Source organism: Pieris brassicae, chromosome 4 (assembly GCF_905147105.1).
Source record: "Pieris brassicae chromosome 4, ilPieBrab1.1, whole genome shotgun sequence".
NCBI classification, from domain to species: domain Eukaryota; kingdom Metazoa; phylum Arthropoda; class Insecta; order Lepidoptera; family Pieridae; genus Pieris; species Pieris brassicae.
Window position 1 is genome coordinate 14,006,402 of NC_059668.1, and position 27,845 is coordinate 14,034,246.

The window sequence follows — 27,845 nt, forward strand, 5'->3', positions numbered from 1 at the left end:
AGTCGCGTAAAGACAATTTTATATTCAATTTATATTGGCAATTTATTTTGCAACCCCTTTGATTAAAAGCGGTTAATCACAGATAATTTATACGGTGAGTTAAGTCAGTCAATTAAAACACTTCGTTTAATATTATGTATAGTACTAATATAATAAAGAGGTAAAACTTATATATTTGTAACGACAAATGTCTAGAACAACAGGACCGATATATTTCACCGTAAGCATACTAAACTATAAATTCATAACAAAGGCTATAGTTATATCCAAAATGTTAACAGCCCAGTTATTCAGTAAGTTACGTAGTTTAGATTGAAATAATTGGACCTACAATGGAAAATAACCTATTTTTATACTAAGAAATATGTGTAAAAGTTCATCTACCTACCATGACTGACGCCTACAAGATAAAATAATTAGAATTCAATTATTCAGGCCTAAAAGTTAATGTCATCCCCGTAGAGCTTCATAAACCGGGACACATCTGACGCAATAAACTTTAGGGCTCCTGTCGCCCTCAACCCTTGTCCACAATCACCACGCGTGACGACGTTCTTACAAGTGCAGTCTTTGACGATCGCTCCATGCGTATAGTCCATTACGGTCGTTCCGTTGTGCGTCAAACGTGCTCATATTTTTTTATTTATCTGTCTTAAATTTTGGCGCCTTATTAGTGGTTGTGGCGATATATGGAAAAACATTTTCGTGGGATTAGTCAAATACTATACAGTACAGGTTTTCGCAAAGTTTAAAGGTAAGTTGGATTTACTATTTTTGATAAAACTTACTTTTGTTTAAATTTATTACTCAGATAAGTATTTTAATCCTGACTAACTGTGAAGCTAAGTTAAGGAACCTACTATTACTTAAGGAGCTACTTAATGATTTTTTTATGTGTTACATTAATTTTCAACTGTATAATTTACTTAATAGTCAAAATTAAACTCGCGTGACAATGAAGTACGAGGAGAGAGCTCGGGCGAAACCCATGCACTAACATTTGTGTTTAATCACACCATAATACAAAAATAATTTCAACTGTCATCTTTTATACTTGAACAAATAACCATCAACAATGATCTAAAAAGCGAGTAAAGGAGTCTCAATGATAGGTTGCAATTTGATATGTTTTGCATCACACTTGTTTTGCGGTGGTGCATTATGCCAGTACAATGCCCGACATTGTCTGTAATTAAGGTCATTGGCCTCTTTAATCTTGATTCCTTGTTTCTACATAACATGGCCCGCCGTCATGTCATCCACAGGGTTGGAGGATTAACCATGTCTCTTCTAGATTAACCATCCTGAGTAATGCCATAATGTATACACAGGTTTTCGTATGAATTTTGTTTTCCTATAGCCGTTAATCGCATAGCATTTTTTATGTTTTAAATCTCAAAGTATAAAACAATAGAGTGGACGGCACGGCGCCGACCCTATTTAAAGTGAATTAATTATTTGCATGTTTCTTGGCGATTTTTCTGTGCTGCACGTGTGCTATTTTTAATTTACTTAGAATATTTAATGTTTTTTTAATTCGTTTTATTCGAGGCGGTTAAATTATTTTGTAGAGTGTATAGAAAACAGGCATGTTTGACCCAAATATCAACGGCATGTCAGACATTAAACGTTAATCATCTCATACAACTTTTGTACCCCGTTCGATTTTTTATTTTAAAATTAAGCCATAACCTGCTCAACAGATGAGGCAAAGAGAGCTGCCGTAGCGCGTCGTAGGCTCAGCCTGCGTGACGACACAACGGGGAGCTCTACATTCATAAATAGCGGTTCATAATGCCCTATACTTATATGTCAACATAACAAGCATCGCACAATTTATCCAAGTTTAGACTATTATTTTCGGCCAGGAACTAAAAAGAAAAAAAGTTTATGTCGCTGCTTTATTTAGAGTTAAGTGCCTCAGGAACGTATCTAGAACGTTTACTTGTGGTAGGCGATAGGGTGTAGTATCCGGTTTACAGTTGAGTGCACCTGTACTGAGGGGTTCTCCAGTGACGCGGCCCCTTACTTTACGATCCACTGGCTATACTTGTAAAACATACTGACCATTGAAACGCGTCATGTGGGTGTAATATACATTGAAAGAAGATAATGTTAAAGCTATTTTTCTTAAATGAGTCAAGTACGACGACTGTCTATCAAGTCTATACAATATGTTAAACGTCATTATTTGGTACGTATTTTTTGGGAGTTTTAACCGTTTAATATAAACTACAAAAAATTGTGCTGAGTATTTTTGTGGCATATTTTATGAAAAAAGTATTAATGAAACGACGAGGAATGAAAAGACTGGAAACCAAGAAATTACTTCCGCAATGACATATTGACATAGTAGAAGCAATATCGATTATTTCCATAACATTACGTCTATTGTTTTCAAGAAATTAGCGCGGTACGGAAAGATTAATCTTAATGCGATTGTCTTAGATTTCTAATAAGAAACTGACTATAGAAACTCATATTACCATCTTTTTTTCGTAAAAACTTATGTGTGATCTTGTTATATGGATTGGTTATAGTATGTGGCCCGTTATTATCAAAGGTTTTGGAAAAACACAAAATAGCGGTTACGCTGAAACGGTGAAAAAATAAACTGTTAAGTTTATTTTTTCACATTCATAGAAAAATAGAGGGTTCGTTTATATCTTCTATATTCCTATTTATATCATACCTTTTAAAAAACAACTAAAATTTATTTATTATAATAAAGCAATAGTTTTCTTTGTAGAGTAAGGTAATACTTAGGTATTTTTTTTTTAATTGCCCGCACGGTTTGTGGATTGTGCCCAGGGTATACTTAGGTAGAGTACAATAAATAACAAAGTATGTTAACAATTAATTAATTATCTATGGTTTACCTAGTGAATGAATTTTTCACTTATCTGTGTCAGCGCCCGCTTCAGAGTATTAGTCTGTGCATGTTTGAGTCTGGTTTTGGCGCGATTTTTGTGAATTTGACAAAAATAATTTGTGATGTGAAAATCTAAAGTACATAATTAAAGTGATTCAACTAGGCTTTATAATATAAACATAGCAACTAAAATTTCAAATAAAAAAACTGTATATATATATACCAGTATGGCAAAAATATTATACATACAATGTTTAAGATTTGATCAAAATTTATATAAAAAGTATGAGACTGCTCGTACCTAATTTGAAAACCAAAAGTACTCGTTTTAATAATGTCTAAACAGTTTCTTAGATAATCCTAATATTATGATCCAGCTATTCCACGTAAAACGTATTAAAAGTGATTGAATCCTTGGCCCAAGGGATTGTATAATCTTATCAATTACGAAACATTATCCGAGTGCCGACACATGATACAGGTAGAGGCCTAGAGCTTTAACAAAGTGATGCTTCGATGATCAACCAGCCAAATGGAACATATATTACGTATGGATTTTAATAGGTAAATCTTACAAAATATCAGTGAAGTTGAAATTTGCATAGTGTTTTCTAGATTGAGGCGCCCATTACTTATACCATTTTTGCTACACATATTTACTGAATACATTTTAAAACGCGTTTAATATCTAAATTTGCCACATTAATTAACGTATTATGAGTGACGGGTACCTTCTCTATTAATTTTTAAAGGAAAATTTTATTTATTTCTTGTCTTATCATTTATCGCTTGTGTATAAATATTTCAACGTCTAATCATTTAAAAAATATCGTTATTTAGTTATTGTTTATATAAATTGTCCCAGCTCACCTAATATATGCAAATCGCATCTTGAATGAAAGTAAAACTAACGAATGAATCCGAAACAATTTTGATATGTTTTCCGCTTTCTAACTCTTGTGGAGGGAGTTACATTAGTTTAATAATATTTATTAAAAGTAATGAATTGCTTTCCATTTTGATAAAATTTGAAAAAAATATCAAAAAGAAATCGTTTGCTTGATGTTTTCTAAAAAAAATTGTAGCGCTGTCACCGGTTTTCTACATATGATTATTTCGTGATTATACCATTATAATGGCTGCTTTAGGTACCAAAATGTTTTTATTATATATTTTAATGATACAGTAATAATATACTTATATTTATAGTTTCTACTCTATCTTTTCACTTGACTTAATAATTAAAACCTTTTTACTTTTTAAATATATTTCATTAACATTATAACATAAATATTATTGATTTGGATAATTTATCCTGAACTAGAAAATAACAGAACAAATTATCGGAATAGGTCTCTGAGCTGTATTTCTAGCTACTTTTGTGTTTTGAATGCGTGAAATGAATCGTATTTGCTTTCTAGATCCCTTAATTGCTAGAAAATAGCCGTTTGATCTTAATCTTTATGTCAACAGACATTGCTTTATGATTTTTTTTAGCGTTCCTTTCTATGTATTTTTTTTATTGCAACATCTTTTAGTATTTTGGAAGATATTGGAGGTATACAGAGTATAATAACTTACTTTTGTTTCACGTTTCTTGAATCTGTAGAGACATCTACAATTCTAGACTCACTTCCGAATAACTAAGGATATATATAACTTTCCGACTTTAGCCACGCGTAAGTCCCTGGTCAGGTATCCTCTATTAAGGTTGGAGGAAAAGGTCTTCCTTTCTCCAGGAAACCAGTTTATTTAGCTCTAGTTCAATCTCGGACACGATTTGATTGAAAAATCAAAATTAAACGAAACACCTGCGTTTCGTCTTATGTTTTCATTCACAACCAGGTCGTGTATATTAACGTCTGACATATTGAATTTACTTTTAGGTTTTGTTTCAGTGGCTAGACAGAAGAGCTGAGGCTGGCGACATGTCCGGTCGGTAGCGGCAGCATGAGCGCCCTGCTATATTTGGCGCTCCTCGTCGCAGCGCCGACCGTACGCTCCCAAGGTACGTAAAAACATTGTCAAGAAGCGAAAAAGAGAGGATAAGACAACTAATTTACTTGTAATGAAACTCTTATTGAAAGCTATTCGATAAAAGCCACGAGCATACAAAAACGTTGTAAAATATATTGATACACCGTTTTCTGTTGCGCAATGGTCACGCTAGTCCGTGCAGATTGAGTGAGGTTTATTTGTTCAGCTCTTCCGTCCTACAAGCTCAAAGCAAACAATTCAAAGTTGCCCATAAAATGACGTTTGCAATGTGCAGAAAATTTTGTTTCGGATTTTTGCTAAAATAGCGGGAAAATTAAACACATCTCTTATTCTTATCCGGTACACTTGACAGAGCGGTCGTGATCACTGTGTAGTAGTAATATTAGAAGGGGCAGATGTGATGCTTTTAAGAGGCTTGCTCTCCTTTCGCCATCGTCGTCTATTAGAGGTCATCCGGCTGCACTCATTGAGTGAACCTGCTACGGCAGACTTGATCTGGTCAATCCTACGCGTAGGTGACTGCGCGGTCTAGTGCCCTCCATCTCCCCTTGGACGACAACGTGTTCTATGGACTGATCACCAGACCAGACGCTGCTTAATAATTCTTGAAGTATCGATACGTTTGTACGCAACTCGGACTACGAAACTCATTAACCACTTAACCACGCTAAAATATTGCACTAATAAAGTCCAAGCAAAACTTTAAATAAACTTATAAAAAAACCCTTTTTTAAAGAAATTTTTATCACCACTAAGATAGTAACGTCCGTCAAAATGATATATCATACTTTAAAGCTAATTTAAAATAAAAAATTTCAACTATATGCCCTTTAAAGTACGTATAGACCGTTAACTATCTAGGCTAATATATATGAACCCTCCAATGAATCACGGGGCAAACAAATGCGAATGCTTTTATTATTAAATTGTTACTTTACACTGGACATTCCAAACGGAAATCGTATATCATGTAATCTGATTACCACCCCAGACCTAGTTTTACATGGCGGGAAAAGAGGTGGTTTTTAGGGTGGTTTGACGGCCATTCACATCTAGCCATCACTTATAGTCACTAATATTGATTATCATGTATACGAAAATCTTCGACGATATTAAGTAAGAAGATATATTTTTTAATGTTTTTAACACCTGCGTTGTAAAGTTAAAATACAATGTATAAGTGTGATAAAAACTAAAGACCTTAATTTTGACTTCAAGTGAACGATGATTGCTTACATTTGGTTTCGTTTCTAATTATTATTTATAACTTAAATAAAGTTAGGTTACATAATTCAGAATTATACCAGGTGCAATAAAATTCATTGCAAATGTAACCTCCATTGTTAAACAACCAATTTAATAACTACATAAAGATTTCATGTACATATACATGCCGGTCAAGTACTAAGCACTATAGGGGGGGGAGTGTTCTTGGGCTTGTGTCTTTGATTTTCTTATTTGGTGATTACGTCAACAGTAATTATTTACTTATTGCAACATATTATGTATACCTGAAAACGAAATGCATTTTCGAGGATTCCTACAAAAATTCATACGCTTATGTACTATTATTTTTATTTTTGAGAGCGTTGCTTACTTTTGCTGACAATTGTGATAAATTGCAGTAAATCTGCTTACGTAATACTTGAACAGCCCCTAAGTGAAATCATTTAAGAAGGGTTGGGCCCGATTTTAAAAACAATACATGATAGCAATTGCCTTGAATTAATTCGTAAATAATCCCTTGTATGTGAAACTTATCCAAAAGGGAAAACGTAATTGCTCTTATGTATAATGCGGACAGAAGTGATTCAATACCAATTTATTATTACACCAATATCCTTAGGACGTTACGATTGCTACTAGTACTTTAGTTATTCATTAAAATTGTTGTTTAGATATTTTATTTCTCAATTCAAAATGTCGGAAATGGTGCTAGATAAAAAATCCTTAAAACCTTCATGAGATATTGTATTTTTTTCTTTAAAAGTTTTTATATCTAACGAGTTATAATTGACGTATCGGTTGTAATAAGTCTATGGGATAAAATGTATATATCAACGAATGTTTCTATAAAACAATAGTGGTTAATCGTACTATTCTCGATAACTCTAAGTTCGTGAATCGGAACATCTATGCGTCTTTCTATGAGCAAGTAACAAAAATATCGAACAGTTAATGATGAACGTGATTGGAGAGAGAGAGAGACTGTGCGTTTTTTTATATAACAGGGCGGCAAATGGCCAATACCTCATCCGATGTTAAGTGATACCCCTGGACATAAAGTGAGTTAAAGGCCTTTTAAGAATTGGTACACTCTTTTCTAGAAGGACCCTTAGTTGAATTGGTTTGGAAATACTTCAGTGTTCAAGGTTCCACATATGTGCGCGGCATATACTGCCTTAAAAACGCTTAGTTGATTTTAGCCAGTGTATTATAGTAATCTAACTCACTATGATAAGCATTTTTTTATATAACAGGGGTCAAACGGTTTACCTGATGTTACGTAAAAAATGACATGTAATATAATTTTAGTAATCAAAATGGCGAGCGTGACTTTGTTATAAGTAATTCCTCTCCACTGTTTAACTCAGCGACTTCGGATGTCCATTGTTTTGTGTGACGTCCATTAATATTGTAAGTGATTGGAATAAGTGGTTCGTCCTCCTCGTGAAGGTCGCGGTATTTACTCATTAAAATGCAAAATAGAAAACAAAATCTAAGCAGAGAGAGGTCTCGCTCCGATTCACAGGGAGAAATGGATGCCCTGTGCGCTACAGAGAAAACTGAGCACACGTTTTGTTCTCATGTACGACCAAAATACGTTTGTTTTTGAGAGTAAAACGTACTACAACTGAGGATATGGATGCGTCGTTTAACTATGGGCTGTTATAGTCTAATTCCTATGACAATTTTAAAGTTCCTATTAATTAAAAATACAGAAACAAAAAGTACCACGTGCCCAGATACATAGAATAAGTTTTTCCTATAACACTCGATTGTTCAAAGTTGTTTTTGTTCTCCCCCACTGCTTTCAAGCACCTTTTATAATCGTTATAATTGTTTTTTTTCTTTTATGTATATACTATAAATTGCTGAGTTTACATTCTCGTGCCCGGTCTTGTTATCTTTATTTTTAGTCGTGTTATTCATACTAAAAAAATATATATTCAGTATATTAATGTAAGAATACTTTATAATTATAACACGTATATATATTTTTATAAATATCTTGTATTTGTAAGAAATAACGATATATTGTTAAAAGTCGCTACGCGCATGTTGAGGCTCTCCATGTTGTAAAAACTTCATTAACGTAAGATTATCGCTCGATAAATTTATTTACACACACTGACAGTACACAACAGCATTTTCATCAATTATAAGTATGCACAACAAATACAGCGACATAAACCAAATTAAAAATAAAATTACCTATATAATATTTCTTGATTAGCATATATACCTAGTCCAGCCATAAGTGAAAGCCACAAATGAAACGCATTATTTTAAAATTAAGTAATCTTCATTTCTCGCGATAAGATTTTTGGCTTCTCAATGGGGTTTCGACGAATCGAAATCGAAACGGCACTATAGCAGCTTTTCCAGTTCTAACAGCACGCGTCCGCTGGTGTTGGACAGACGAAGTGTTGTTGTATCTGTTGATAGTACGATATACGAACACACGACTGATACTGCTTTTAAAGTGTCTGGAATATGACCGACAACTCCATACCCACTTTGCGCAAGACGATCTCTGCAAATATTTGCTTTAACACCCCATTCCATTTTGAAATTTGATTACGAACACGAAAAAATGTGTGAAATGGCGCAAAAAGTTTTTAAAATAATATACGTGTTCCAAATTCAAAATAATTAAAGAGTTGGAGAAAATGCATTTTCATTTGTAACAGAACTTATGGCCAGACTAGTTATATGTACTACGTTCTATATTTACTGTTTTTAATCGAATATATTTTGTACTCAGGCAAGTTGCAAACGCTATTATTTAGCTTGTAATAGAAAGTACATAAACAATTTCCTCAATTTATTATCACCCCATAAATTATTAACGTAAAATTAGAATTTAATAACGGGTACGCGATTCAGCATAATTGGACTTTATTCTAGTTTCGCTATGACCTAACGATGTCAGTGATCGCTGATGCAATGCTGCTCGTCTTCAGAGATCCGTTCCGCAAGTCCCCGTAACACTCTGTTTATTGCCGTTGCTTTAAAATTGCTTCATCTGTTTAAAAGTGTGCAAGAACTTATCCAGTTACTTTAGGATCGTCCTTATCATGTTCATTGTAAGGTCTCAAAGCTGGCACCCGTTGTATTTAGAAAGAAATTAACAATATATATTTAATATTACTGCTATGTTCAAATATTTCTCGTTGGTTGTTCAAAAATATTTTACCTACATAATTGTTATTCTCGTTTGGGACAACTAAAACAAATAAATACTCCAAAGTGTATAATAAAAAAATTACCCGAAGTATTAAACTACGTAAATAAAAATACTTCTTGTAATTAGTAATCGCACTAGACTGCGTCCGTTATTAGATTGGTCACGCGAGTGAACAACCAAGAAGTCCTGTTGGAACATTTCTGTTTGAACGACTCCGGCTGATTTGTTTATGATAGATGCAAATTATGCATTTGCGATATCTCAATTATGATTTTACCGCTCGCTACATTACTCGGTGAGTTTCCTATCACCTAAATATTTGTGTCAAATTTAACACAATTTTTTAAAACGGACCACAGTGATCGTAGCTCATACTTCAGCTATGGAACACAAACTTCTGCAGGCATTTATGAATATATGACAACCAAGTGACAATTTTTCATTAAAAAAATACAAGAATTTGCTAGGAATTTATTGGAAAATTCAATTGTCGTTTATAGTATTTTTCTTTACTTATTTATGTTTTCTATTTAAATTTAAATATTCCCTGAACCTCCACAAATATTTCAAGATCACAATTAACTAAATCGGTCCAGACAATCTAAAGTTTAAGGGAGACAAAAGAACATCAATTCATTTATATATATGGCACAATTTTATTTCCAGCCCGTAAAAGTTGAACTAAGTTAATTGAAAATTAAGTATAGTAATAAATCAATTGAAAATTACGATTAAATTCAATAGAATGCAATAACAGAAGAAACATAGCGAATCAGTATATAAGAAAGATCGGTACAATGTAACAAAGGTAGTAAACATAAAGCCTTTAAGAAACAATAGTACGGTAGCAGGTAGCCGGTCAAAGGAAGCGGAATCACGCGTCACAGACGACCCCAGCGACCAACGATTAGTGACCATTTACCTACAACCCTTAAACAAGAAATCAGATATATGTTTACTTTTTTTTGTCACTTTTCGAAGGCCTTGTTTTCGCCGCGCTTCGACCAAATTATGTATCTGTTTTTCTATAGAGCAAAAATATAGTAATCTGGGGGTTTGCCCGCGTTACGTCTGCCAAGTCGAGCTAAAAAGCGGCTCGGCCGTACCATTCTCGAAGCAGTTCAAGCCATTTTCGACCGCTATAACTTCTTTGTGGATAAAATTAGAAGTCTGATTTTTGTATTTACTGATTTACGTAATAACTTAGGACAGAAGTACTGAATTACGTAATAACTTAAGACAGAAGTAAGAAGGAAAGAAGGTAGGAAACAGAATAAATTTACCGACTTGTATTGGTATTACATGGATGACACACGTTTTGAGAGTTAAGTTTGGAGGCGGTTATTGGAAAGGAATGTTCAAATAAATGTAAAACTGTTTGAAGCTGTTAATTGACCTTATTTGTTTTAAAGAAGAGCTTATAAGTAACATAAAATTTGGGGATTTTGCTAGCCTAACATTAGTAAACTAACTTGACTTATTTATGTTTTCTTAATTACGTGACATATCTGTTACCTATAAAGAATATAAGTATAATCGACCCATTGGACATTATCGGAAACGAGAATGTTATATTACAATTTATTAGTATCGGAAAACTAAACGCCTCATATTGGCTTCAAGTGCGCGAGGTTGCTAACATTTTGTTTGCACTACTAATTATTAAAAATATATATCTAACTTAACTAATGTTAGGTTACATAACTCGAGACTTTGTTTTTACCAATTATGTTTTTGATGGCTATATTTTATTTGCGTGAGATCATAGTGGTACTTCACTTATGGTTTCGCGAACCTAATCGATATAGTCGTAATTCTATACTTTCATTTGGTTTGAAAGCATTGTAATTCATCTTTACCGTACATATAATAGTAGTGTGATATAATGCTAATAAAAAGCTTTTAATATAAGTTGAACTAACTTTTTGCAGTAATCAGCTATAGAAATGTGTTAGCGCATTAACTTTCTTTGAAATTGTTCAATACTTCGTAATGGGTTCTTATAAGAGTCGGAAGTAGAAATAAATCATAGATCATTATAATTATAATAAATAAAGTTAGTGCCTTAAAAGCACTTAGAAAATTAGGTCCTGATTATTACTTTTCCTGAGGGAGAAAGATAAATCTAATTAATAAAATAAGCTTTATTTACAACGATAACTATGGATAACTATTTGCATGTTATGTTATCTTTGTCATTTGTGTATAAGTTTTTACATTTTAATGGAAATATTTAATATTATATTTAGTTTTTTAATTATTTTAAAAATAGCTAAACTTGATAACAGTATCCAGTTATTTGTTTAAAAACCTTTGGGGTATTCCTTTGAACATCGTTTTGTATCAGCTCATTCGTAAAACGTAAATTTATTTAATCTCAGGACATCTAGGTTTAAGGTAAATCAAGTGCTTTACTAAGAATATATTTCGACAATCATGACCTTAAAGAATAATTACTTACCAACATGTAAAAAATATTTAAAATAACAATTAATTAAAATAGTTTTCCAGTATGTTTTGAAATAAACCGGAAGCGTCGTGGGGGATTTATTGCGATACCGACTTCCTGTACACCTCGCTTGTCTTTGCGCACCTGCCATGAAAATGTTTGCAATCAATATACAATTAACTAAATTTTTTGATTACTACGTCCAGCGGCGCTGTAACCCTTTGTATGGATGAGTATGAGTCTTGGTATTCTGTTTTATTGGCAATGTTCAATCTTCGGTATCTTCTTTGTATGACACATGTTAATTTTCCGGTCTTAGTATTTCTATTTGTAAAGTAAAAATCCCAAACGTCCAAACGCATCGCCTCAGTGTTAAGCATTATCACATCCGTAATCTCTAAGCTAATTCTCTATGGTAATGAGTATATTTCTTATAATAGCTGACAAGGATGGAAGAAATATGCCTTCACTTGCGGCTATCGCGCTCTCTATTCGATCTAAGGGTGAGTGGATTTAGTATAAAACAAAAAAAAAACAATTCATAGATTTTATACAACATGCACATCGTAATTGTAGACTTGTATATTAGTTCTAGATATTAGTTTACTGTGGTAGTACTTTGGCTCAGATGTAGACTGAGATTCATAGTCAAGATTAGCATTAAATACGACTTCTATATGACAAATCCAATGCGTCAATATATAGTCTTGACTTTTAATATTGCAATATGTAAACTAAGTCGTCAGTCATATATATGATCGTAGGATTTTGATTGTGGACTTAGTTCGCGCTTCGACTCGTTATGTTAGTTACTTAAGCTTTGCCAAAGCATGGTCACTTGCTACTTATATTATTATAAAATAATTTCGCCTCTCTCAAATAATCTCACTTTAATCTGATAGTTATTTCACGGATGAATCAGTAATTAGTTCGTTGAACTGATGAGGAAATATCGAGGTAGCGAATCAATATTTTACACTACTCATAAAGCAGATAATTATTCAATAGTTTAATGTCGATATAAATAATACTATAGACATCTAAAGACAATTGCGTAAATTATAGAGGTAATCTAAATGGTCAAAGGTCAGACATAGATCACGGGAAAGTGTTGAAATGAAAGTGGTTCGGTTTCGGATGACGCATCTGAAGACAATTATGTTTTGGTTGTGATCGTTATTTTCATAGGAATATAATGATTTGTTCAACTCACTTAATATACAAACTGATCGAATTCAATGGTCTTAAATTAAGAATAAAAAGTGAATATAAAAAAAATATTACTATTCAAACAATATTTTAATTACGCATTGTTTGATAATATTTAAAAAAAAGGTGGATAGTACAAGATGGGAAGATGAAATAAAACTGGTTGCAGGCAAGGTTTGGTTGTAGATGGAGGAGAGATGGTAAGGAGAGAATGTTTTTATATTTTTATATTTGGCTTAATAAATATTTACAATTGTTCTACGCGTAAATAATTATATCTTTTATAAATTATAATTATCATACTACTTAAGAATTAAGATACATTTTGAGAAAGGCAGTGAAGTATCATTAATGGCTCACGCCCAAAATCCTGTCATAAATGCAAAACAAAATATCCTTTCATATGCTCGTTTCACAAGGCAAGTAAGAATGGTATCCTAACTGCATTTTTATCAGTGCCACACATTACGTATCAATAAAACAGTTCTTAAGCTATCGGTAACACGCAATTCCCATTTCTCACTCGGTCACAATTTGTCAATTAGACACACGTAGTTTTTTGCACAATTATCATTTTTACGCTCTACATACAATCACGCACATTATGACTTTAATCAAGCTATGACATACTCTAATTAAGTTTTTACATTAAGATAAATAAAGACACAGATTGTAGAAAGTTGCAATTGACATCTTTTTCAAGATGTCTTATTTGATTTTTTCTGGTTTAAACTTTTTTAGAGTCGTTATTCTTAATAATATTTATTATAATATATTTATATGTCTATATCCTTAAGTTCCATTTTAAATGTTGATAGTAGTGTTGTTAGTATTTACTTTTAGGTAAAATTTAGTCACCTTTAGATATAATATTGCCTTTCCAGAGGTCTCTTCCAATCCAGATCTTTGTCAATAGACTGCAGTCAAAAATACTGCTTTTTCATCAGAATTAGCTTAATAATTAGTATGTGAGTCAATTATTCCTTATTACCGAATTTCGGTTGACCATAAGAATTTTAAGCATTGCCTAACATCACCTTGGGCAACTGAGGTTCTATTGTAAGAAATATAGCTTGAGTATGAGGATATTTAGCATGATTTTTTAAAGGGAAGGTTTGATTATAAAAATTATTCTAATGACCTGAATACAGTTCAAACCCTAACAATTCATAGGAAACCGTTGACCTCCTTAGCGTTACGCTAACTACCGACTTTGTCCAGCCGACAGCCGTTGGTCAATTAACTAATTCATATCGTGACTGCACTGTATTGTTCTTTTATTTCAAAGGCGGCGCTAATTTTTATTGATTGCAATATTTTTCCTTAAATATCTAGGTTGTTATGGCAATGTGGTAATTCCACTCAAATAACATTTTAACATTACAAATAACATTAACAACTCTGTTTATTTTAAATTAATAATTGACAATCAAAGAACGTGATCCACAGCAAATAATTTCAAGAATGTGACGAAAGTCACCAGAAACAATCCCGCGATGAGTGGTCATCGCGTGGCGCGATCAAAAAGAAATTCTCCTTGCAAAACATTATGTTTTGTATTTTTGATTTTTCAGCTATCCAGGACAGTCGATGTTACTTGATGAATGGCGGTGCTGTGGAGAGCTTCTTCATCGGTGAAGATACACCCGTTGGTAGTATAATAGGTAACATCATACATTTTTATTTATTTATTATTCTGACAAGAAAGAAAAGAGCTGAACTATTATACAACGTATTTTTTGTACAACAAAACCCATCTTATGTTAAGTGATACAGCCATGGACACACTGCCTGGCTCGCAAGTGCATTGCAAGCATTTTAAAGATTGGTACGCTTTTCTTGTCTGCGTTTCAAAATCTATTGTTTAGAATATAAAGGCCGATAGCAACACTAATTAATTAATCTATGCATCTTTAATATATAATTAATATAAATTAAAAATAAATATATTCTGGCAGGCACGTTAAGCGTAAATGGAGACCCGGAAGACGAGTCCGGAAATATATCCCTTAAGTTGCAAGAACGCGGGGCAGCAGTGGGTATCGCACCTGGGACCAAGAACCTCACGCTGCTCAGAGTTTTGGATCGGGAGGAAAAGTTGGGTCCCTCCAGCGTATACGTCAACGTACGCTGTGATAGGCGGCATACTGCTGACCCTGTAAGTACAGGCTAAGCGCCTTTCTGCAATGATTTTTTTTTCATTTTGACAACATTATTATATTGCAAAAATTAAATAACAAGAAATGTAACGAAATCACGAAGTTATGTTAAATAAGGCCAGCAACGCACCCACTAAAATGGTTTCCACGGGCTGCGTCGACCCTTTTGTTCGTCCCGTTGTTTGCCAAATAAAATATATATATATATATAATTACTTCGCTTAATACAACGTTTAAATTCATATCAAGTCACAAAAGTGGTATTACATGTCAAATATTATACAGAAAAAATTGTGTGACAGCTCATAAAACTAGTAAAAATTCATTCATCAACATTTCTATATCCACGAACCTTACCAATGTACGGGAAGAGATTAAACAAAAACGATTACGCTGGTTTGTGATTGCTCAAACGAAAAGCGTAATAGCATATTGCGTATTTGTAAGGATCAGATGAATAAATCACATTTAAACGAGCAACCTTAACTCATCAGACTAGAAACCCTTACGCTAGTATTTTTACAGAGTTTCGTGATACCTGTATCAGTTCGGGTATGGGATGTGAATGATAACGCGCCAGTCTGGTCAGGAGCTCCATATCGTGCTCGTGTGTCTGAGCTCAGCGCTGTTGGTGCGCGAGTTGCGGCCGCTACTGCCACAGACCCGGACCAACCAGGACCACATGCAACCGTCCATTACTCTGTGCTGCCGGGACCACACTCTGTAATTCAGATTTCTTAACTAAAAACAATTTAACTTTTCACAGCTCTCATATAATATAATAAGATAAAACTATTATTCCTCCTTATATAAAAAGTATTCAATAATAATTTTATTAATTGCCAAAAACAGATAAGAAACACGGACTCCAGGCTCCTGCTGTTAGAGCTGTATTTCAGGACCCTGTAACTTTCCTGTTACGTATATATGTATAAATAAATAATTAATGAAACTAATAATCTTATTTTATGATAAGGTAATTAGTAAAGCATTGTTTGATATTTACTTCGATAGACTACCTTCCATCATTATAATCACGGAATGTGGGGGTAGTTATCGTAAGCTATTCTTCCAATTAGATTCTTCCAAACCTAGACCTTCCAAAATAAAATATAATATTCTATTAAAGTGGACTATAATGAATGGTTATAGGGGTGTAAGGCCTTCCACTTTTACAAGTCACTTGGAGCCAGTGTGCCGGACGTTTGAAAAGGTCCGACTATCACATTTTGGGATCGTCCCTTTCATTATCTGGTCCTTTCAAATGTGTTTTGTCCATCTTGAAGCCACTTCCATTTTATGGTGGACAATCCATATAATATACCATAAAAATATTTTAGGAGTACATAAAGTTCCTTCACGAATTGGACAGTACGTTGGTCATCGCCAAGCCATTGGACTACGAGCGTGTTCACAATCTGACATTGAATTTGAGGGCCAGAGACGCGGGTACCCCACCGCGGTACAACGACACTACATTGTACGTGGAAGTGCTGGATGCGGATGACCAAAACCCCAAGTTTGAGCATGAGCACTATGTTGCTGTGATACCCGATGATGCTCAGGACGTGAGTATATATTTATGTAACATCTTGGGATAACTTAGCGTGATCTAACGGTTTCCAAGTTCTTTTACTGAATAATAATTATAACAAGGACTAATATAGTATTGTCTTTAGTTAACATAGCTTTTACACATTAAGGAAACACTTTTTAAACGGATTGAAGCTATGTATTATTATTAAAAACTTATAATTATTTACATAATTTTAAATTTTAAAAAATTTCCGACGTTTCGCGTGCTTTTCAGCGTGCGTGGTCACGGTGACCACATTTTTCCATAAAATACTATATAAATAAAATTTTCTTAAGGACTAATATTTATTCTGTCTGTCTATACACATCACATCCCTAACTTTTTTACTGACTGATTTTTTTTTATAAAACGGGGCAAACGGGCTCACCTGATGTTAAGTGATACCGCCGCCCATGGACACTTTCAATGCCAGAGGGCTCGTGAGTGCGTTGTCGGCCTTTTAAATGCCCTTTTCCCTTTTCCCTTTCATGTCCTTTTCTTTTTCTCACCGTAGTTGCTTAGAAGAGATCGCTCTAAAGCAATAAGACAGCCAGTTGCCTACCTTTTTATTGAATTATTTTAATTGTACTGTACAGAAATACATTACGATACGATAAAACAATACATCTGGGGTTATAGGGGACGGAACTGGAGACGAATCCAGGGCCGATCAAAGCATGGGATCAGGACGAAGGCATCAACGCGCCCCTGGTGTTTTCCGCTTCTGGACCTGGTGCTGAGAGGCTGCGCGTAAGCCGAGACACTGGTCGTCTCGCTGCCACTGCTATGCTGCTGGAAAACCTGCCCCTTACTGTTGTGCTCAAAGTATGTCAAGTAGTTTAAGAAAGTTTTATATAAACCTCATCTCCAGAAATATGTGGCTACCTTATCTTGGCTTAAAAAGCTGAATCGATTTTGATTAGGTTTTGCGAAATTTTGAAACAAACATACATACCTATAAAATTTAGCACACGCTCTTGATAATTAGAGCAACAAACTTATTATCCAATTCCAACAATATTACCTACATACGTCAAACTGTAAACATATTTTTTGAAATCGTTTAAAAAGAGCCGGTTACACACTCGCGAGCCCTCTCACGTTGAGAGTGTGCTTAAACGGCCTTCGGTCACCAGTTCAAATAAATTTTACACTCCCCAAAAAATATTATTAGCCTTGTGTCTCCAAACCATTTTAAACCAAACCAAATTAACCTATCATAATAATTTAACTAATTAAAGCTTATAGGTAGGTTGATATAACGTAGTCGAATAAGACAGTAAGTTTCATAGGCAACAAACTAACTGCTGGAAACTTTGATTCAAAGATATAAAAGTGCCTTATCAGTCCAAAACCAAAATTCAATGACAGAAGAAATTCACGTGGGCATCTGTCAGCCTAATACATAGTCTTCATTTATTCCACTCGAATCTTTTTGTATTTACTTGGGGCATTCACTTCCGCACTCTTTAGTGCAGGAAGGCTATGTGGGTATCGCCACCAATAATACTCCCAAAGCTAGTCACAGCCTTATCAGTCTCACCACGCCCATTGTTAGTTTATGATGATACATAACACATCAAGTATCCCAGACTGTTCGCTTTTACAGTTAAAACGCTCGAATCTTTCATATTATATCAGTATCGACAGGTGATTGACATGCATACATCGTATTGAAGTAATAAACATTGAGAATTGTGCTGCAATTACAGAATGCTTTAAGCGGATTATTGGCTCTGTATACGTTCCGTAAATAAAGATTATTGGATCAAATGGTTTCCTATTGAAATAATAGATATATGTATAGATAGAAGTAACATTTATTTAATTATAAATAACCTTACAGCTACAAATATCCAATAAATATGTCGCAGCTTAATTAGCGTCTTAACTAAACAGCGCTGTTTAACTAACGGCCTGAAATTCAGCAAGTTGATCAAACAGCTGATGATTTGAATCGATGACGTTTTTTCTTATTTGCCTAGCCTGTTGACTGTAAAATAAAGTCAAAGTCTCTAATAGTTATTAAAAACATAGTTTATGTTAAATTACTTTAAAAATTTGAGCCTGCCAAAATGTTTTAGCAATTACTGAGTGTAACAGACGAAACAAAGAATTGTATTACATTGAGAAGAATCCCTTTTGTATGACTTTGCTATTATTTAGATCTCTGTGTCCCATATAAAGTTAAAAAGGACCAACAATTTATAATACGTATATAAAAGAAGAGATTGCAACCATAATTCCAATAGGTTGTTAAGAAATTTTTAAGCTAATGATATATAAATTAGTTTTATAAAAAAATATACCTGCGAGCGAATTTCAAAATTTATTTATTATTTTTAAACAAATCCAGTTTTTACTATGAATTGTATAGTGTTATTATTTTATTCATTCCAAACGATCCTTCAAAAATCAAATATTTTGGTATTACGTGCTAACTTCTGTAAAACAGAAACATATCCATATATTGTTTCATAAGATTCTATCAAGACATACCAAAATTGAAAATTGTAGGCGATGCAAGTGGACAACCCAGACCGATACGCGTTAGCCACTGTATCTGTGCGACGTAGAGTGGGGAGGGGGGCTTCTGCAGCAGTTGAACTTGAACCCGGATCCAGTATGGTCACACCTGGAGTCACAGCAACAGCTGAGCAGAAAGAGATAAAATTCACACGAAAAGAGTATGTCGCACGACTGCCAGAAGACGCAGCCGTGGGAACTTTGGTACTCACACTTAACACGTCACCTCATACTGATGTGAGTATTACTCTCAATTTTTTTAAAGACTACTTTTATTCAGACCTCCTAGCATTCGGTGGACGTGAGTGGAGTGAGCCCTAGATCACGGCCTTGCCATCTTGAATTAAAGTAACATATATATATAAAAATATGCAGCAAAAATTTGCAAAAAATTCAAAATTTGTTAAAGTTAGGAAATTTCTCGTTTATTTTAAATGGTATTTGGCTATTTGAAGATTTCCTTTGGATTTTTTTTAAGTCAGGTAAAAAGGGGCCTCACTAGTGTGACAGCGCCCACTATTACAGTCCACGTTACGCCACTGCCTCAGTTGAAATTATTTTAAATGTAAAGTGTAAAAAGCTGTGAGTCTGTTGGAAGCAATCGTACCTATGATCAGGGACGACGTAAGCGTTAACAAGTTACAAAATTTACTTGGTATTAAATTTTACTCTTGTGGTATAGATGTCGCAGTAATGTAGTTAAATCAGAGAGTTTATTCAATCTCTAGACAGTTAATTCAAAATTTCATTCATTCAATTTTCAATAAAGTCGCAAAGTTCCGTCAGACAAGTGAGTGAACGAAACGTTTCACGAGTTTCCTAAACGTTCCTAGGCAACACGACTAACCTAAACTAACCTAACCTAACCATTTACAATAGAGCAAAACACGGAATTTCCAAGCTCTCAGTTCTTCACGATCACACCGAAATAACAATAACGAATGAAATAATCACGGCGAAGTCTTGTTTTATCATCTAGTATTACATTGTTAATCAACACGCTAGCTTTCGGTCAGACAGATAGTTAAACGTTTATTTAAATCAAAATGCTAGCGACTTGATTGAATATCGACATTTAATTTACTGTCTAGAGATTCAATTAACTCTCTGATTTAACTACTTTACTGCGACATAGATACCTGCAAACATCTTGAATAAATGCCCTTACCTGCCCAGAAGCGATTTTTAGGTATCTCTGGGAGGGGGGGCGACGAAAGAGTGACGTGTGGATCGCGTGATTGGTAAATCAGTTGACGTTTGTGTCCCGCGCTGTGTACGATGCGTGAACTTTCCCCCACTCCCTTGTTTAATGCTGAAGAAGTTTGCCGGTGTCTGTACATTTATTTATTTCGTGCTCCTTTTGTAATGATGAGATACAACTGCACTTCGAGCTTCATTTCGGTGTAGCGGTCTTTTACAATATTTTATACTTTAAACGTGCAAATATTTGCGCAATCCAGCGAAAAGCGCTTCTCGCTGAACATTTTAAAGCTTTAGATGAACTTGAATATCAAACTATTTGCAGCGTCCCCTCCAGTTCTACGTATCAGAGCGCAGTTTCTTGGAGAAGTTCGCGATCAACTCTTTAGGCGAGGTACTATTACGGAAGTCCTTGGACTACGAGACTGCTGCCACCTACTACTACCAAGTCATGGTGACGGATGGCGCAACTGTAAGTCACTTTATAGTAAACAGCCATTTTTTTACTGATATCTAAAAATCCTTTTTCATTGATTATACTACGCCAATGCTTTAGTTTAGTTCTAGACTTGATTGTTGAGCTCTGAAAATTTATGTAATTTAAGGCAACACAAAAAAATTATCTTAAATTTATTGAAATTCACAAAGTCATCTCTTAACAACTCTAAGTACATCTTGCAAACAAAAATTGCAAAAACGCGGCGTTTGATCCTGGTCCCTTAATGTCAGAAATGTCGATTTTTGAGTCATCAATAACTATTATATATATATTTATATTATTAAATAATTAGAAATTATTGTTTAAACAATTTATTGGCTACCATAATAAATGAGCACTTTAGTTACTATATACTGTTATTATTGCAGTATTATGTACTCATAAATTGTAATATAACATTCTCGGATACGACAATGTCCAATAGGTCGACTTAAACCCCTAATTTTATGTTACTTATAACCTCTTCTTTAAAACTATTAAAGTCAGTTGTCACCCATCTTCAAAGAAAGTGTTTTATTTAACATACATTACAACATCCCTACAACAACCGCAACCGAACTTAACTCGTGTCAATCCTTATCTTTATATACATAATTCTACTGTAAATGTGTATGTCACTAAACTCCTCTTAAACAGCCGGTTTAAATGATTTTATGTATGCGTTTCGGTGGCGCCCTGAATGGTTTAGATTCACAAATCAGCCCGGCAGATGGCGCTGCAGTCTGTATCTATGTATTTATCTATATAGCTGGTATATGTATAAATCTTCTGTGCATGTGTTCGTAATTAAACTCCTATGGCTGGACAGATTTGATTTCGATTTGGAGTCGAGATTGATTTACATTATTCGTTTTTTTTGTCTGTAAGATGCGTGTACATGACAGCATCTGTCCGATCCGCTATTATTTTACCAACTAGGGAAACGAAAACTAAATAGATTTTTCTATTCCCCACCAATAGTTAGTGGACCTGGGAATTTCGGTGAATTTTGACTGAAATATCAGTAAAAGTGGTCCAAAAACAGTATCCCTTCACGAAATCCACACAAATCTAGTTACTAATAAAGACCAACACTTACAGAACGATACAGCATCATTAAACATAACCGTAGACAACGTGAATGAGTGGGAGCCGCGATTCCGGTATCCTCTCTACGAGTTCCGCGCTGATTTGGACTCGGAGCAAGATGGTCTGAATGGCCAAAGTGGGGCAAGCGCTGGACTTATCAAAGTGGGGCAGTTAGACGTATACGATGGTGATGCTCAAGATAGTGTTACACTGACTTTAAGAGGACTTCATGCGCCGTGAGTATTTCTTGGTCAGATTTTAGGTCATGACAATTTTAGCGTGTGAAAGCTTTGACTCATCCTGATTTATTTATTTATAAAAGCATGTCAACGCTCGGCACTCTGATACATTGGTACATAAAGGAAAAATACCAGATTTATTGTGACAAGCACTTATAGGCAAAAAATAAAATAAATCATTGGAACCTTTTTAGGTCTGGGCATCATATTTCTGTATCTGTTTCCTGATCATTTGTCAATCTAAAAGGCAAGTAGGTGATCAGCCTTCTGTGCTTGACGCACGCCGTCGACATTTTGGGTCTAATAAGGCCAGTCGGTTTCCTCACGATGTTTTCATCGATCCAGCGAATGTTAAATACGCACAAAGAATGAAAGTCCATTAGTGCACAGACGGGGATCAAACCTACGATCTCAGGGATGAGAGTCACACGCTTAAGCCACTAGGCCACCTACTCTCATAGGCAAACATAACAAACACCAAAATAAATTGATAATAAACTAAAGGAAAATTGATTCCAAAGTGTGACCAACTTTGGATATCCAGAAAAAAGTTGCGCGAGCCATAGTCTAGTTTCAAAGCATTTTCTTTCTGATTCCATCATTATTGTTAGTTCTGTGGGCTACAAAGAGCTTAAAGTATGCGCGGGATTCGCGCTTGTGATACTTAATAAAATGGTTACATGGACAGTAATTCGGCAGTACTACAGTGCCTTAGCTTCTGTCTGATGTTTACGTCAAAAGGCGACATCCGCCATTACTTCATTATGTATTATTCATTAGGACTAATCATCTAAAAACTGAGCATATGATTCGCTGTATTACTTTAGTAAACAAATAACATAGTTTTATGAGTGTGGTGAATTCCTAAATCCGAGTTACGCCCCGAGAGTAGCAAGACGTAGGCAACTGTTACATTGCATTCATTCGTTACATAGCAATCAATATTTCATTATCGCTTTTTTTCTATTGTTAATGTAGAGTAAAATAAAATCCTCCAACACCTCGATGAACCGTACAATAGATTTACGGAATATATTTTTATTTTAGTTCGTTGATTGACAAAAGTTCTATTACTGTTAGAGCCTATAGTACTTTAGCGATTTTTTGTATTTTTTTATTATGAAATATTTCTAATATTTTTTTTGTTTCGTGTGTGTGTGTTTTTTTATTATGTAATTAAAAGAAATCATGACTCACACTTAGCTAAGACTCTAAATGTGACTCCGATATGTCAAAATCGGTTTTTTGACATACAAATATATCATATGACGTCATTAGGTTTTTCTACGTGAACGCGGCGGGTGAGTTGTTTCTGCGTGGTGAGGCGGTGGCGTCACTCAACACTACGGTACTGCATCTAGTGGCCACCGCACACGATTCCGGCGCACCGCCGAGACAGGTATGGACATAATTTATAGAAATCAATTGATAAAAAAATCCATTCTATTAACAATTTTCACGTCAAATTTAATGTAATCAAAAGAAATTTCCTTAATCGGTTCGATTTTCAGGAAAAAAATATAATAGATAGGCTGTAAGTTCGTAGGGTAACGTAGAAAAAACTTTTTTTTGCTAGAATTTGATTTGATTATTCTAGCACCTTCGAGAACGATACCACGATACGATTTGTCTTTAGACTCAAAATGGGCTTCCGTTTCGGCGATTACCTCTTCATCAGAGCAATTTATTTCCAGCGAGCGTTTCCTTGAGGTCTGAGAACAGGAAAAGGCTGAGCCGTATTACGATTGAACAAACATAATTTTTTAAACAAACAAATGTCACAAACGAATACACATTCAAATTCGTACAAGTGTCTTTTGAAGGTTAGGGCTAACTAAATATTAATGTAATACTAGTAGCGCCATCTATTTGTCAGCCTACGAACTTTTCAGCCCACCTGTAATACAGGTTGCCAATTTATTCGAACCATTTTTATTCCCTGACTCATTTAATGTTTCCAGAGTTCGGTCCCAGTAGCAGTACACGTAAGTGGTGCTGGTCTAGGTGCGGAAGTCACGTCAGCAGGTGCCAGTGGTGTCCTGGCTACTTTTGTTGTGGCGTTGGTGCTTCTGGCTTTGGCTGTGTGTGCACTACTAATATATATATGTACAGTGTAAGTTTCTTATTGTTGTTCTAATAATTACTGGATTAAAAAACTTCTAATATACATACATATATATAAATATTAACAAAAAAGCTTACAAGTCGAAGATATGTATAAAAACTTTCTTTAAGGTGTTAGAAATTTGTGCAAAGTTAGCGCACCCGACCGACGTTAAATACAAAAAATATTTATTTAACTGATTTAACTTCTCAAATCAACTTGGCTTGATTTGACAACTCACAAAAATTTCATCAAAATCGGCCCAGCTTTTAAGGAGTTTAATTATAAACAAACCCAGATATGATTTATATATAAAGATTTTTTTTAGAAATCTTAAGATAAGACGGTGACCGTGACCACGAACGCTGTAAAGCACGCGAAACGTCGGAAACAATTAAATTTAAAATTATGTAAATAATTATAAGTTTTTAAGAATAATACATAGCTTCAAAGCGTTTACTTAATGTGTAAAAGCTATATTAACAAAAGACAATTGTAAATAGATAGTTATAAAATTTAAAGAATTCTTTAAAATTTAAATTTAAATCATTTTTGTTTTTTTTTCTCTTAACGTCCCTCTTATTTAGTTGAAAAAAAATTGAAATAGTATTATATTTTTTTAATTACCCATATTTCCTTAGCCGTCGCCGTATTCCCAAAGGTGATCCCACGACAGACAAGCTAAGTAGCGGAGTAGTAGCGGCTACTAGCGGATCTTTACAGAGCGTGTCTGCGGGCGCCACTACTATACTCGATTCCACCTCCAGCCTTGATATACGGCAAGAGCAGAATAGTATGTATAATCTTTTATGTTTGTATGTATTATGCAGTCTACGGAAGTTTTTATTACTAAAAATATTACTGTTAATAATGTTTTATGTTACCATAATTTATAAATTCTTAAAAGGCGGCAACGCACTGGTGAGCCCTGTGGCATTGAGGTAACCAAGTATCTACCACTTAACATCAGATAAGCCTACAATTTTTTTTTATATTTTTACCACTTTTTATGCTTTGTCCAGACGTAAAACACTCACAGCGCGGGCCAGGAAAAAGTAAGGTGGCACCATCGCCACCTGAAGCGATAAGTGGAGCGGAACGGACAGCGGGAGCGGGTGCGCTTATGAGCGATCACATAGCGGGCGCGGCGGGACGATCGGGCGTCGCCTGGCCTAGTACGGTAATTCCTGCACGCGTTAAGAAGCTTAGCTGGGACGATAACCGTCACACGGTTAGTGTACCTATATTGCTTACACTAAATAGCTAAAGTATGTTCATATATATAAAGGTATTTTTTACTTAAAAATGTTCCCAAATCTTACACATTGTAATGCTTAAATTAATAAACACATATTTTTTTATAAATATTATAAAATGCCCTCATAACTATTTGGGGCTTATAGTAGGTTTAAAAAGCTGTAGAGATTTGAAGATTATTATTATTATTACCTTTAATAAAGAGTATCCTAAACTAATAAAGCAAGAGTTATTTAGGTTGCAATGGGTGGCTTTATCGCTAGAAAATGATCTCTTTTAGGCAACCAAAAAATTTTAATCACAATGAACAGTTCGGTGGCCGTTGATACACAATTCTAACTTAAAATAATAAGCCCTGACTTCATACCTCGATATACCTTAACATGAAGAAAGGTACACAATTGTCTGACGTAAGGATAAGAATAAAATTAGTAAAGGAATCATAAGAGAGGTTAGACGATAATATATTAACTAATCCTTTGACTGATAATAGAATGCGTCAATCTAAGTGAAACTAAAAATAAGTTAATCAAATGTGACGAACGGCCGAGTTAAAATGGCTCACATACTAGAAGTTTATTTACTTCTTCTAAAAAATAAAATTACAAGAAACACTGATATACAAATGCATACATACGGGGCCATTGGGCTTGGCGTCTCCTGAGAGACTCGGACCTCAGCTTGGACGGCAGCTTGGTGGTAACTGATCAATCACCTAAAGGGCAGGGTGGAAGTTCTGGAGTGAGCTCAAGGGCTTGGGGGGGGGGTATCTGTTCGCGCCCCGCTTAACGGCGGTCTTTGTGTTGGGCCTGGAGCGGCCCTAGGCCTCGTAGGTGCTGCGGAGCGTCCTCGCTCTCGCAGCACTCGCTGGTGTATGTGTATGTCAATGGAGCTGGGGAGCCCCCCACGACGGCGGTAGTGCAGAGCGATGTGCGCAATAAAGTACCCCCATAAAATGGCTAAGGTCGAGAAGTTGTATATCCTTAGTCTGAATTACTTCGTTAGCGCGGATTAGGTAAAAAGGATTGATTGGATATGGTTAAAAAGAGTCAATTTATATTTAATTTAATAATTAATTGTGATATTTTAGGCTTTGTTTTATAAGCATAATGAATAAATTAATGAAATTTTTAATAAGTGTAGCTATTTGATATTATATCAGTACTCTATGTATGTTTCTATATTGTTGACGTGACAACGTCTAATAAATGTCTCATTGTCCCGTTACGCTCATTGTACAATGTGCAAACGAGCATGTGCCGCATATATCTCTCTTTCACTCGAAGACTTAATTTATGCAATAATTTCAACAATGTTTTGTTATGACGTTGTCACGTTAAATTGTCGTCCGTAAACCGACTTTACAGACAACCATTTTATATTATATTTAAACTTAACATTGTACATATATAATTAACGCAATTAATTTAATATTATTAGGAGGCAAACGATCGTGACTCCGTAGCGGAAGCAACAAATCCAGCACTCGCTGAACATATGAATCTCACCGTGTACTTCTGAAAAGTGTATATATAAAATTGTTTTCCAACATATAAATATATAAAATGTATACTATAGGACAAGGATGTGACGAATATTTTATTAAAACTGCGTAACGGCGTTTACGACTGTATAAAAAAAGTTATTAATGAAAGTAAGTTCCACGACCACCAGTTAAACATTCATGTGTTTTGCTATAGAACCAAATTAGTCTATGGTCAATTTTTTTCTATCCTAATAAGAGTAATTTTTTCCACAATCAATAAAAGTTTTTATTTTAATTGCAAGTTGAAATTAACTATGAGTATTGAATTTCTTAGAACGTCAATCAAAATTTTACTGTATGCCGTTTAACATATTGTTATTGATAAAATAAAATATTGACCTTTTGTAAAGTATAGTAATGTCAAACTTCGATATACGCAATAGTTATACGACGTCACTTGTCACTTGAATATGGCGTACTTTAGGAGTGTATACGAGTACATCAGAATTTCTTAACTGTATTCCATTGACTAATTTAGAACGGGTAATGTTGTTACAAATATACTTTATGATAATTAGGTATCAACTGTGCCTAAAATTGTTCATTTTTATATTATAATTTATTGTATATTACATATCGTCTATTAATTATTATTAGGTTAAGAAAAAATGTGATTTTTAAAATAAATTGTTATGTTTGTTGTACGCCTTTTATTTAACATCCTATCCTGTCACAATTCCTACAACCTAATATATATTCCTAATATAGATAATATAATAATTGGATTCTATC

General features: G+C 34.4%; 1 protein-coding gene across 2 annotated transcripts; it reads left to right on the forward strand.

The window, feature by feature from the left end:
- The first annotated feature begins 601 nt into the window (after positions 1 to 601).
- Positions 602 to 27,680, forward strand: LOC123708415 (protocadherin-16). 2 transcript variants are annotated; one of them, XM_045659108.1, is made up of 16 exons: positions 602 to 754; positions 4,771 to 4,880; positions 12,171 to 12,233; positions 14,514 to 14,603; positions 14,898 to 15,097; positions 15,624 to 15,821; positions 16,439 to 16,666; positions 17,314 to 17,499; positions 19,192 to 19,437; positions 20,726 to 20,872; positions 21,980 to 22,203; positions 23,485 to 23,605; positions 24,168 to 24,319; positions 24,952 to 25,103; positions 25,333 to 25,541; positions 27,008 to 27,680. In XM_045659108.1, exons 2-16 carry the CDS (start codon positions 4,823 to 4,825, stop codon positions 27,086 to 27,088), a joined length of 2,355 nt encoding a protein of 784 aa, XP_045515064.1. In that variant the 5' UTR covers positions 602 to 754; positions 4,771 to 4,822; the 3' UTR covers positions 27,089 to 27,680. The 2 variants fall into 2 exon arrangements, with proteins under 2 accessions (XP_045515064.1, XP_045515065.1); XM_045659109.1 differs by lacking the exon at positions 12,171 to 12,233.
- The last annotated feature ends 165 nt before the right edge of the window (positions 27,681 to 27,845 follow it).